This window comes from Petaurus breviceps, unplaced genomic scaffold (assembly GCF_028583685.1).
Source record: "Petaurus breviceps papuanus isolate PSGF00001 unplaced genomic scaffold, PetGlider_PUasm1.0 37, whole genome shotgun sequence".
NCBI lineage: Eukaryota > Metazoa > Chordata > Mammalia > Diprotodontia > Petauridae > Petaurus > Petaurus breviceps.
The window spans coordinates 9,631,409-9,646,052 of record NW_027186296.1 but is presented as its reverse complement, the minus strand read 5'-3'; the positions used below and the strand labels follow the sequence as shown (position 1 = coordinate 9,646,052).

Sequence of the window (14,644 nt, the reverse complement as noted above, 5' to 3'; positions counted from 1 at the left end):
ACCTATGCTGCTGCTGATGCTGCTGCTGCTGCTGCTGCTGCTGCTGCTGCTGCTGATGATGATGATGATGATGATGATGCTTACTTTCAAACTTTTTCCTTTGCTAATGAACTGCCTTTCTCTATCCGAGACACTCCCATGAGCAGGTCCCCTTCTCAGTTTACCTTAGCTCTGTGACCTCAAAATGAATAGCTGGTGACAAAGATGATCATTCACACACGGGTCTCCATCACCTTGCCCTGCTATTGCTCTGTTGGAACCTTCATTGCAGTCTGGAACCTCCTTTTATCCTGGTGCACAACTTTTCCCTGGGCACTGGAGTTCTCCACAGTGTGCTCCTGGCCCAACCCCAGCTCTCAGTGTCTGCAGACTTCTCTGTATAGCTCCCTATATTCAGTTGAGCAGGACAAATAATGAATGCACGGTGACTTTTTTTTGAATTTCAGTAAGTCAATAATCATTTCGTAAGGGCAGCTAGAGTGATACCGTGGATAGAGTACCAGGCCTGAAGTCAGAAAGATTCATCTTCCTGAGTTCAAATCTGGTCTCAATCATTTACAAGCTGTGTGATCCCAGGGAAGTCACTTAACCCTGTTTGTCTCGGTATCCTCATTTGTAAAATGATCTAGAAAAGGAAATGGCAAACCAATCCAATCATTGAAACTAACATAGGAATATGAAATGAATAACAAACAATTTGGGTCAACTATAGTGGATAGAATGCCAGACCTAGAGTGAGAAAGACTAATCCTCCTGATTTCAAATCCAGCCCTGGACACTTCCTACCTGTGTCACCCTGGGCAAGTCACTGTTTGCCTCAGTTCTTCATCTGTAAAATGAGCTGGAGAAGGAGATGGCAAACCACTCTAGTATCTTTGCCAAGAAAACCCCAAATAGGGTCATGAAAAATCAAGCACAACTAAAATGAATGAACAACCATAAGAAAAGGAAATTTCTGGTCTGTCGTTTTACTACTCGTTATTAGCTGTAGTCAAGAAAGGAATGTTGAGACTTTCCTTGCAAATATTGTGTTTACAGAGAGAAAGAGATATTTTAAATGGCTGAGTCATTTCTACAAGAAGATTTACTAGCCAAAAAAAAGTTTTTATAAAGAAAATGGACATTTTTCTATATCTGATCAAATTCTGAACATTATATCTGTTACTTCCCATCTGCAAAACTTTGGCTAAGTCATTGGACGACTCTAGGCTTCAGTTTCATCATCTGTTAAATAGGAGCATTGATATAGACCAGGAATCAGCAAACTATGACTCACTGACCAGATCCAGTCTACCACCTGCTTTGGTATGGCCCACTAAAAATGTTTTATACATTTGATTAAAAAAAAGAATAATATTTCATGGTGCATTGAAATTATAAGCAATTCAAATTATAGGGTCCATAAATAAAGTTTTATTGGGACACTCATTCACTTCTATCTTGCCTATGGCTACTTTAGTGCTACAATAAGTAGCTGAGTAGTTGTGTCCAAGACATATTGTGATACTCTCGTTACTTCTCACTTTTATTCAAATCACAATGACTTCATTATACCTCAACAGCATTTTTAGTGCTATGGTATTGCTATACCATAATATATTTTTAATTACATGTGCATATTCATAATATTAAAACATGAAAAAAAGGAGATTAAAAGTTTTGTATTTTTTTAGTTCATGCCAAGATTGAGGGCAGGTCTTGGATATTATCAAACACTGAATGGTTTTGTAAATTATTTTTTGCTACAAAGTTGATCACATGTCTTAATTAATTCAACCTAAAATGATAAGGCAAAACAATGTTTATATGTGAAACTTATACTATGGTTAAATCCATTTAATGACGATTAACACTGTTTGAATCACAAGTCCTGTCAATCTGCTTTGTAAAGTTCCCATATTGTCATAAGCTAAACAAGAAACAAGATCTATATTGCCTCACAAATTTGCAACAGATACATTTTTTGAGCTCAAACTACAGTTCCAGCAATGATTTTCAGACCTCAATGCAAGTGTAAAAGAAATCTCCATATTTCAAAATCCATTCAACTGGTAACTTAGGAACTTCCACCTAACCTCGAACTGGAAGAGATTAATCTGTACTGGAATAGCAAGCTAAAAGGTAAATATCTAGATAAGAATCAGTAGAATTCTATAAATTCCTTCTAAGCAATGGATATACTTCAGTAAAATGCTATGCCTATGGACTTATAATAGTTTTTATCATTATCAATTTTGATGAAAAGGAACACTGACTTTGAACCCTTAATTAAGCAAATTATTGTCCCCCCCCAAATAAAAGAATTCTATTTTTCTGATTACTGGACCTGAATTACAAAAAAAAATCACTCTGTTATTATTATTATCATTACTATAATTATAGTTTGAATTTTATCGATAAAATTTTAGGGAAATTTTCTCTCTCTCTTGATATATAAGTACCTACATAAAATCTTCTATTTTGCCTCTTGGCATATAAAGCCCAAAATATTTACTATCTGACCATTTATAGAAAAAAAGTTTGCTGACCGCTGGCCTAGATAATCTTGAAAATTCCTTCTAACTCTAAATCTTATGATGCTATAAGTCTTTATTCTTCCTTGGGAACAGCACTGCCCCACCTATGGAACTCTGAAAAATGAAGGAAAAAAAACCCTTAGAGGAACATGTCAAAGGCTGTCTCTGCAGGTTTGTGTTCAGCCACCCTTGTGGGACCTCCCACTGTGTCACTCAGAGCACAGAAGTACACAGCTGAATCTTCCTCCTGGACGTGGAGTTTCCTCAGATGGTAGGAGGCTTCAGTCTTATTGTGCTCAGCATGAAAACCTTTGTTGCTTTCCCCTGAAGTGTGTCTCAGGAGGACTTGAAGCTCTTGGTTGGGATACCAGACATACCAATATAGGATAGGGCTCCCAGAATAAGAATAAGTGCATTTCAGCTCCACTAGAGACTCTTCAGAGACAGAAACCTGGTCTTCAGGCTGAGTCACTGACTGTGCTTCTGTTGTTCCTATTGAAAAAAAAAAAAAAAGGAAATCAGCACAAGCAGAAGGAAACATAGCTCAAAGGAGATTCTAAATGGAACAATGGACATGAATGTGACTCACTAGGTATGAAGATCATCACAAGGGTGAGAATGGACACAGAGGTCATGGCTCAGAAGGATGAAGCTGGGGTTCCTCTCTCACTTGGGGTAGGTGGGTCAGTGGGACCAAAGATCACTTCTAGGAAGTGGAGGAGAAAGTCCTTCCTGTGAACTCCCAGGAGCAGGCTATCTGTCAGTGAGTCTGCTTACGTTCTGACTGCTGATTCCTTTGGGCTGATGCTACTTCAAGAGTCCTTTCAGGCTGAGTGCCTTGAGGAGCTGTGGGCACCAGGGCTGGAAGGGAGGGGAGGGCATGTTATTGTGCTTTATTTGCAGAGGACCCTGGCTCAACTTGTGCAGCATCGCCCTCTGGAGGCCAGTCACGGAAACGTGGAGCATGTGTGAGTGCCCCAAAGACTCCCTTAGCCCCCTGCTCTACTTGTGCTGTTTACAGATGGAAAGGTCATGGCTAATAGTTCTGTTCCCTACCATAGACTCCTCTGTGATGTAGGTCTCAAGTAAGCTAGAATCTTCATTGAAAGATACTGAGAACATTCTTGGGGTATTATAAGGAATATAGTTGTTTTCTTATCTGATTTCCTAACTAGGTCTTTTATGATCCATTAAAGGTCAATTTCTATAAGAAAGAGTTGAAACCGCTTTATGGGCATCTGAACGTTTTGTGATGACTGGCAGTCCAGAGCATCTCATATTTGTTTCTTCTACTACAAATTCCTAAGAAGTCATTTCTTACCACTTCTTAGTGATCCAAAGTATAAAACAGAATCCTTCTAATGCACGAGATATTTGGCGCTTTGCTTCTCTGAGACATTCAAGAATGACACTGCTCAAGGAGTCACCTGATATTTTGGCACATTACAAGAAGTCATTAAGGACATGTTCTCTGTGTGGTACAGTGAAAAATGTGTTGGATTTGGAGTCAGACAAACCGGGTTCAAATCTAAGTTCTTATGTGACTTTGGGCTAGGTATTTAATCACTCTTGGCCTCATTTACCTCAACTATAAAATGAGAGGGTTGGAATTAGATGATCTCTGCATTTCTTTCTGGGTCTAAATATATTATTATAAGCCCTACAACCATCCTATGGCAGGATCTTTTTCCTTTGGCCCTTTCTATAGGAATATGGTTAAGAACTATCTTCCTCACTACATAATTCTTACTCCATCTTATATTCTAAGATGTCCTTACAATTATTTTCAATTTAAGAAACATTTCTTAAGGTTCTACAATCCAGAGAACTATCCTAGCTGAGGAAAATACAAAACTTAGATAGTAAGTCCACAAGGATAAGACACACATATAACTCAGATACACAATAATCCATGATACGTACATTTCTTGTTGTTTAGTCTTGTCTGACTCTTCATGACCTCATTTAATCCTATAGTCAGTATTAGGGGGATACCTCACTGTCTTAGTTGGCACATGCCAAGTGCTGTACTAATTTCAGAGGCAGATGCTGCCCTCATTGTGGCCCTTGCCTTTCTCTCCAAGCTCTTTTGGGTATAAGCAGTTAAGCTATATGACAATTCTTGCCCAACATACTCTTCACCATGGAAGACAGCATAGTGCAATGGACAGAGTGCTAAATTTGGAGTTAGAAGAAATAGGTTCAAATCTTGACTCTGACACTACTTATGTGATCTAGGGCAAATCATTTAATTTCTCTGTTCCTCAGTTCTCTCAGTTGTAAAATCAGGGAACTGGACTAGATGATTGCTAATGTCCCTTCCATCTCCAAATCTTTTATCTTTATATGTACAAAATAAATAGGTCTATTTCTTTGTTGATTAGATCACCTGGTTCTTCTATGGAGTTCCTTTAAGTCTTAGCAATAGAGCCCAGTAGTGCTTCCTCATGGTTTGAGGGTTTCTTCAATTCCTACTTTGTCCTTCCAGCTGAGTCACTTCAATGTTATTGTCCCTAGAAAGTATTTGAAGTTGATTCTTTCGTGTGGGGCTAAAGCTTTTAATTCTAAAGCAGTGGTTTTCAAACTATTTTAATCAAGCATTTCAATAAAAAAATAAAACATTCCTAAGATATATGCATATAAAATTATTTGTTAAATTATTTTGTACATTACTTTATTAATAATTATGCATACTATAAAATTTATACAAAATAGACATTTAAAAGAATGAGATAAAAATTAAATAATATTTAATCCTATAGTCAGGAAGTCACTGGAGTTTATTGAGTACTAAGGTAACACATGATCAGACCTATTTTTAGGAAAAAACATGTTGGCAGCTGTGTGGAGGATGAAGTAAAGAGGGCAGAGATGTGAAGCAGGGAGACCATTGGAAGGCTATTGCAATAGTCAAGGTAATGAAGGTTTGAAGTGCAGTAATGAATATGTTGAATAGAGTCAACAGGACAGATGTGAGAGATATTTTATAAGTAGAAATGGCAAGATTTGGCAAATTATTGGATATGTGGGTTGAGAGAAAGGGAGAAATTGAGAACGACAACCAGATTGTAAACCTGGATGACTGAAAAAATAGTGTTGCCTTTAATAGAAATATGGAATTTTGGGGAAAGAGTGAGATTGGAGAGAAAGGTGATGATATTTTACACTTGTTGAGCTTAAGATGGCTATAAAGCATTCAGGTCAGACTCTTTAATAGACAATTGGTAATGTAGGACAGAAGTTCAAAGAAACATTAAGGTCAGATGTACAAATTGGGGAGTCTTCTGCCGATAGTTGATAAATAAACCCATAGGAGATGATGAAGTCACCAAATGAAAAAGAAGAGGATCCTGAGAGGGTCTTGGTGTATACTCACAGTTAGGGGGCTTTGTATGAATGATAATCCAAAAAATGAAATTGAGAAGGAGTCATGCAGGTAGGAGAGCCCAGAGAGACAAATCACACACACACACACACACACACACACACACACACATACATATGAGAGAGACAGAGAGAGAGAGAGAGAATATACAGTAAGAGAGGTGATCAATGGTAACAAGGGCTACAGGGAGGTTGCCTCAGTTAAACTAACACCTGGGAAAGATCTTAGCATACCACCTCAGACTCTCAGAAGGAGAAAGGGATTAAGTTCACAGATTACTTAAACTCCTATAAAGCACAGTCCCACCAAGTTTCAAGTACAAAGTCTCCCTTGGGCTTAAGGCCCAGGCACCCTGGCTTCTCAAGGCTTTCTTTCCCAGCAACAACATCTGGTCTGGAATCCTGCACCCAAGGTCTCTGTGTCCAGTGCATATTATACTATCTTTGCCTAGAACTGAAAAGGACAAATAAAATAGACCAGAACAAAACCCCCAACCTATTTCTCAAGACTACAGGCCCTAAAAGGGAAAGAGGGAATGCAGTACTTCTCCCTCTCCACTTACCACCTCCCAGCTCAGTTCATGGTACCAATCTTTGAGTGAACTGGATTTTTACCCTCTCTGGACACATCTGGAAAGAGAAAGAGAATGTCCCAGTCTGGCTGATTTTAAAACACAACTTATTCTGGCTGTCAGTCAAGAGAGTCTGTTCTCACATACCTGGTATGAAAATGCAGAATGTCTTCTCCCAGAAAATGTCCTCTGACCTCTCCCATGTTGATCTTCTCCATGTAAAGTGATCTGCATATGTGCAAAGCCTGGTTATACTGGAAAAAGGGAATTATGTTGTAAATAAGTCTCATGATTGACTATCATTGGGAAGGAGAGATGTAACATGTATTACCCCTCTCCCTCTCCATTGGTTGATAATCAGCCCCATGAGACTGTACCAGGCCCCCTGGAGATGTATGTAAGTTTGAGGGTGAGGTGTGCTTTAGAAGGTGGGTGTGTAGTGGGGTATATAGGGTTCAGGAAGGACTAGTACCTCTGGTATGAATGCTTACCGAGTCCTTTTCAGAACTTCTTATACAACTTTGGTATGTACCCTGAAGTCAACTTTCACCTGTGGCTCTAAAAAAACAGAGGCTGTATAGCAGCCACATTCCAACCATCCTGGCAGACAGGCTGAACCAAGTTAAGGGTAACCTATGGGCCTCAAACTCTTCACTAAGTTAGTGGGGTGTTTACCCTAAGCATATGAAGACTTCCCCTGCTGGAATGGATGGATGAGAACAATTTGTTCCAATGTCCATGAAAGGGGCAGAAGCAGGCACTGTGAAGTGCTTAGAGCTTGGTCAGACATCAGAGACGCCAGGGTCATCCATTGCATCCTGAGCCATTGTCGGTCCTCCTGACTTTTGTCTTGCCACTGTACTTTGATGACTCTGGAAGAGAGAGTGAGGCTGACAACTTTGTGCAACTCTGCCTCACTTAAATCCAATTCACACGTGAACCAAGACATCCCTGAATGATGTCATTGGTCCTCTTGGAAAACGAAAGACAAAAAAACAACAACCTTAGAGGCTACTATTCTAGAGATGACTTCAAATGCAAATATCCATAGGAAAAGTCTAACCATTTACTTAGAATCACACTAAAATGCAAATTACTGATATCAGATCTATTTCTGTGAGTAGGTTTTAATGAGGGGAAAACCAGATAGAACAAAGGCACTGGAAACCTACAAGGGAAAGTAAAGGGATGGCACAATGAGGTTATATAGGTGAGGGCACCCAAATTGAAGTTTGAGAAAGAAGATAAAAATAATGGCTAGCATTTATGCATTACTTTAATATTTATTTAAAATTATCTTCTCAAAAACATAACTATGATGAAACTGATGTTCAGAGCGGTTAAGAGGCACAGTTAGGAACTATCCCAGCCTGCATTTGAATGAAATTTAGAGTCGAGCCCAGAATATGGTTGCTTGATTCAAAGTTTTGCCTGAAGTCAGTCCTATTGTAAAAGGAAAGTTGTGGGTTTTTTTGTTTTTTGGTTTTTTTTAAGTGAGCAGAATCATTCAGGGTTGAGATGTTTATTCATCTTTCTGCAGATATTTATCAAGAGCTCCCTGGGTACATTCTTGGGTGCCAATGAGGGCCCATTCCTAGAAGCATGTGCAAATATCCCTTTCATAGCCCTTACCATCCAAAAGTTTATAATCTAGTTGGTGACAGCCTGTGTATGTATTGTTGTTCAGTCGTGCCTGACTCTTTGTGACCTCATTTGGAATTTTCTTGGCAAAGATACTGGAGTGGTTTGTAACTTCCTTCTCTAGCTCATTTTGAAAAAATTGAGGTAGGGACAGGATCAAAGTAGAAAATAGAACAAGTGGGAGGTGGGATAGGAGGGAGGGAATTATAGTCAGTCTTCCAAAATATATCTACTATGGAAATGTTTTGCATAGCTACATGTGTATCACCTATATTGAACTGCCTATCTTCCCAGTAAGGGTGGGTGACAAGGGAGGAAGGGAATGAATCTGGAATTCAAAGTTTTAAACTCAAATGTTTAAATATATATACTATTATCAATATTATTTTACATGTAACTGGGAAATAAGATATACAGGCACTGGGGCATAGAGATCCACCATGACTACTGGAAAGTTGGAGGGGGTATGGGAGAGAGCAGATTGGAGGAGGGGATATCCAGTGGGATCCCTATTTTAGAGTGGTGGATTAGGGAAAAACGGGGAGAAAATTTGTAACTCAAACTCTTGCGGAAATGAATGATGTAAACTAGAAATTAATAAAGCATTTGATTTTAAAAAAAAAAGAAAAAACTGAGGCAAACAGCATTAAATGACTTGCCCAGGGTAACATAGCTAAGTGTCTGAGGTCACATTTGAACTCAGGTCTTCCTGACTCCAGGGCCAGCACTCTATCCAATGCACTACCTAACTGTGCAATGTATGGCCATCAACCAACACCAGAGGGCACTGTATCAACCAGCTGCCTTTTCCTCTCTGACATGATCTTAGAGAAGCTGGTTCATTCATTTGACAAGCATTTGTTCTCTTCTGGATTCCCATTATTGTGTTAGACACTGGGGAATGCAAACACAAAATTGAAACAATCTCTGCCCTCAAGGAACCTACATTATTATTGAAGGAAAAAAGTAAAACAAGTAAATACACAATATATACTGGGTAATTTCTGGAAGGAGGTCACTGCAAGTACAAGAAGTAGGATATGCTTCCTGAATAAAGTAGCATTTGGTTTGAGCTTTGAAGAAAGCTAAGGATAATATGAGGACAGAGGTAAAGAGGGAATTCATTTAGGCATTCATTAGGGAATAGCCTGTATTAAAAAGCAATGTGGTGGGAGATGTAATGCTGCATTCAAGGAACAGCAAGGTCAGTTTGATTGACACCCAAAATGTATAATGAAAAGCAATTTGCAAATCACATAGGATATTGGGCTATTTCCAAATTGTGAAGGTTTGGCAATTACCTCTTAGTGTTATCCCCTTCCCTGGCAGTTCCTGACATTCTGACTCTATATATAGGGATGTATCTCTGTGGATGTGTCCATTAAGCAAGACCCTCAGCTCAAAAACCCATCCTGCTAGTTATTCCTTTCCATCCCATCCTTTGTCTTTGCTGTATTGGATTGACTTGACCAAAGTCATTATTTTTTTAATAGTAATTAATCAAAGTGGTAAAATAAAACATGAAAGGCCAATATCACATTAGTTCTTCCATGCTCCTTCAGACCTGTACTTCAGTTTCTCTAGGAGCAAAGGGGACGAATATCTAGAAATTCAATTCTCAGTGACCTCCATCTGGGAGCTGAAAAAAGGCAATTCATTCACAAATATCAGTGATCACTCAGATTTCAGTGATTACTGTAAAAGCCACAGGATATACTGTCAGCTATCATTGGTCTCAGCTTCTCCAAGCTCGACACTAGACATGCACACCTCATTTTTATAACTCTGCCTTTAGTATTAGAAGAAAACGTGTTTGCTTTCTATATTAAGATATGCCATGATCTGCAAGTAGAGGTTCTCTTATGCCAAATTATATAAAGGGAACAAGTGGCTTTTCCTAATCATTTGGTCCTCATTACCCTATTAGATAAGAAGTAGCAATATTATAATCACCATTTTGCAAATGAGTCACCTGAATCCCAAGGATCTGAAGATGGAACTAGTGTCAAGAATCCATACCAGGTTTCCAATTTCAAAGTTCAGTGATCTTTCCACTGTGACATGACCAGCAAAATAATGGAATAACTGTTTTCCTCAAAGTTCTCCAACTCAAAAACCTCCAGGAAAAGATATTATGTTCTAGACATAGAGTAACTGAAGCTGAATTCATAGAATTAGAAATCCACTCAATTAAAAAACTATAAAATAATATTGGATAACACAGAAACTTAGAACTCTCACTTACCATCCCTAAATCACCAACTAATTTTTATTAGACCAAGTGAGAATAAGCATATGCATAGGCTAATGCTTCAGGATCTGGCTAGAAGGGTCCCTGATGAATAGTAGTGACTCGGACACTTAGTCTTCTTAGTCACAAGAAGAAAAGAGCAATAAACTGAAGAGTACATACTATAAAGACAACATATACTACAGTGTGGAGTGTAGCACTGAACCAGCAAGAGAGAAAAAAAAGTTACCAGTACTCAACAAAAGGGGACCGGAAAGTCACATGGGGCAGGAGTCCTTGCCCCCAAGAGTTTAGTTTGGGAAGAAACCCAGGCCAAGTCCCCAAAGGTCCCCAACATGAGGTGGCTGAAGATTTCTGGGGTCAAGGGTCTATAAAATAGGGAAGAAGGAGGGACCAAACATACATGTGAATAAGAAAATAAGAAAAAGACTAAAAGATCAAAAGCCAAGAGAAAAAGTTAGAATATAACCTTACTTTACAAGTAGATGAGTCAACAGAGAAGTTCATAAAGACAGAAAAAAGAATAAGTAAAAACTTTAAAGAGAAATAAGAAAACCATGAATAAGTAATACACTTGGAAGGAAAATGAAAATTTGTCAAAACTGCCAGTTTAAAAAGAGATCTATAGATTCCCCAGAGCTCATGGGAACAATTATAAGAATCTGCAGAATCATTCAAAAAAGAAATAAAAATTCTAAAAGAAGAAATTTGGAATGCAATTATACCAGAAATCAGAGCTCTCGATCCCATTTTTCTAAAAGCACAGTATAAAAATTATAAAACATAATTAATAATCCTTCCAAAGAATTAGAGGGTCTAAGAAAGAGGATAACAGATTGAAACATAAATATGTGTGTATGTACATGCAAGCTCATGCACAAAAATGACAGAAGAAAGGGTAACAATCTTAAAATGACACATGGATTCAGATACATGCCTTAGAGATTAGATTATATATAATTTAAGAATAATTAGTATGCTAAAATAATATGACATAATAAAAAAAAACTTGATGGGGTGGCTAGGTGGTGCAGTGAATAGAGCACTGGTCCTAGAGTCAGGATTTCAAATCCAGCCTCAGACACTTGACACACTTACTAGCCATGTTACTTTGGGCAAATCACTTAACCCCAACTGCCTTCCAAAGCAAAAAATAAATAAAAAACATGAATGCTGATATAGGATATAACACAAGAAAACAACCTACAAGTTGATAATATAAAAAACAAAGCACTTATAGACCAATCTACAGATCAATGTTTGAATATAATCGCACCCTTGAAACTCCAAGACAGCTAGTGCTTAAGTTTCACAATTTCAGTAGCAAACAATAAGTTTTGTTTTGTCGCTTTTTGGAGGGGGGAAGGTAGGACAATTGGGGTTAAGTGACTTGTCCAAGGTCACATGGCTAGGTTTGTGTGTGTGTGTTACGTATCTGAGGCCAGATTTGAACTCAGGTCCTCCTGACTCCAGGGCTGGTGCTCTATTCACTGTGCCACCTAGCTGCCCCCTCAAACAATAAATTTTGCAAGTAAACTAGAAAAAAAGAAACTTTTGAATGTCAAAATATATCCATTTGAAAAATTCAGGATTATTTCACAGTCGTGAGAAATCAAAGAGAGAATGTAAATATATATATATATATATTTTTTTTTTAAAGCAAAGACCTCAAGTTGTAATCAATCACTCATTCAATAAAAAAAATAAACTTTTATTAAGTGCTTATTATGTTTCAAACAATAGGCTAAGTTCTGGGGATATTTTTTTAAAGGCAGAAGACAGTTTTTGCTGTTAAAGAGTTCATAGTCCAATTAAGAAGACAACATGCAATCAACTAAATACAAACAAGCTATATAGAGTAAAAATTATGAATGATTGACAGAGGAAAGGTAATAAGATTAAAGGTAATCATGAATGAATTCTTATAGGAGGTAAAACTTTAGATGCAATTTGAAAGAAATCAGAGAAGATATGAGGAGAGGAGAATTTTAAGTGTGGGGGATAGTTTGTAGAAAAGGAGGCAGGCTTGTTATATATCAAGGGGTCATATAGAAAGGGTGAAAGAGATGAACTAACATATACTGCAAAGCTGAACCTAATCATAATTGGAAAAAATATATACCTCAAAGAACAGAGAGACAGGTGCAGCATTCTTTTGTTTAATTTTGTTCTAACGTTTAGTAATATTTTATTTCTTCCAATTACATGTAAAGATAGTTTTCAACATTCATTTTTATAAGAAATTTTATCCCTCCCTCCCTTGCCTCTCTCCCTCCTCTCCAAGACAGCAAGCAATCTGATTTAGGATATACATGTACAATCATGTTAAACCTATTTCCACAGTAGTCATGTTTTGAAAGAAGAATCAGAACAAAAGGGGAAAACCACAAGAAAGAAAAAACAACAAAAAAAGTGAAAATAGTATTCTTCAATCTGTATTTAGAGTCTATAGTTCTTTCTCTGTATGTGCTTAGTATTTTCCATCATGAGTCTTTGCAATTGTCTTGGATCATTGTATTGCTAAAAGTTAAGTCTATCATAGTTCACCATCACATGATGTTGCTATTACTGTGTACAATGTCCTGGTTCTACTCACTTCACTCAACATCAGCTCATGTAAGTCTTCTCAGGTTTTTCTGAAGTCTGTCTGCTCATCTTTTCTTATAGAACAGTAGTATGTCATTATATTCATATACCTCAACTTGTTCAGTCACTCCCCAATTGATGGGTATTTCCTTAATTTCCAACTTTTTGCCACCATAAAAAAGAGCTGATATTCAGCTTTCTTGTAAAATAAAAAAGAAACAGAAGTAAGACTAATACAGGACTAGAAAAAATCCAAACAAAAACACAAGAAATAGAAGAACCATCATCAAAGAAATTGAGTAATGAAATTAATTCTCTCATATTTACATGCCTTTTAATTAAGTAAGGTTAACTATGGATGAAAGGAAAGAACAAAGTGAAATCATCAAAGGACAAAAGGCATCTTGGAGTTAAAGATGTAAAGATTACCTGAAAAATCAAGAGAAGAGGAGGAATGGTTTAATTATGAATACATGGACTAAATCTCCTGACCCAGTGTAATTGAATAAATGTCTTTTTTTTTAAGTTATAAGACAATGGAAGGATAGGCAAAATGGAGAGAGGGAAGGTAGAGACAGAGGGAAGCAAGAATCATCCAAAAATTTTGGTAGAATTTAAAACAGAAAACTAGATTAATGAAATAGACTAGATAGAAATGAATCAGAAACAGATCCAACAACCCAGAGGTATGGAAAATGATAATAAATTATTTTAGGAAGAATTCCTTTATATGATAAAAAAAATTGGAAAACTATAAGTCTGTTTGTCAGAAATTGGATTTAGACAAGCATCTTACATGGCATATTGCTTTTAATTCAAAATGGATTATACAGCCTGAATATTAAATGTAACACTATAAAAGAATTTTTTAAAAGAAACTTATGGGATATCTTTCATAATAATGACTTGGGAGAGATATCTTAACTAAACAAAGGACAGAAACGATCTCAACTAGGGGCAGCTAGGTAGTGCAGTGAATAGAGCACTGGCCCTAGAGTCAGGAGGACCTGAATTCAAATCCAGCCTCAGACACTTGACAATAACTAGCTGTGTACCTTGGGCAAGTCACTTAACTACATTGGCCTTGCCTTCCTCCTCCAAAAACAAAAAAACCAGAAATGATCTCAAAAGAGAAAATGAATCATTTTGATTATATAAAATTAGGAAACTTTTGCATGAACTAAATCAATATAAATAGAATAAGAAAGGAAGCTGTCATTTATTTTTTTTTGCATCAGATATTCTCTGAAAAGAGTCTGTTGTACAAGACCTGTGGAGAATTAATACAAATATGTTATGATTAATACAAATATGTTAGGTCATTTCCCCGTGGAAAAGTTGTCAAAGACTATGAACAATTCTTGCGAGAATTGAAAAATATTAAGAACCACGTGAAAGACTCCTCCAAATCACTGATAATAAGATAATATTGCAAATCAAAGCAACTCTGATTATTAACTGACACACAGAAATTTGGCAAAGATGAGAATAGTCAATATTGTAAGATCCACATTTGAACATTCTAATGCCTTCTTGGTGGAATTCTGAATTGGTCCAACCATTCTGAAAAGCAACTAAAATTATTCTAGAAATAAAATGACCAAACCCTCCAAAACCTTTGATCTAGAGCTTCCACTGCTGGGCATATACCCAAAGAAAGTCAAAGATTTAAATAAATGCCCAAAATATGCCAA

General features: G+C 37.2%; 1 gene segment (V, D, J or C); it reads right to left on the bottom strand.

Moving 5' to 3' along the window:
• Window positions 1-2,655: 2,655 nt before the first annotated feature.
• On the bottom strand, window positions 2,656-3,151 carry LOC138168765 (T cell receptor alpha variable 16-like). The segment is given in 2 exon segments: window positions 2,656-3,008; window positions 3,106-3,151. Coding segments are annotated over 2 exon segments (399 nt in total).
• Window positions 3,152-14,644: the final 11,493 nt, after the last annotated feature.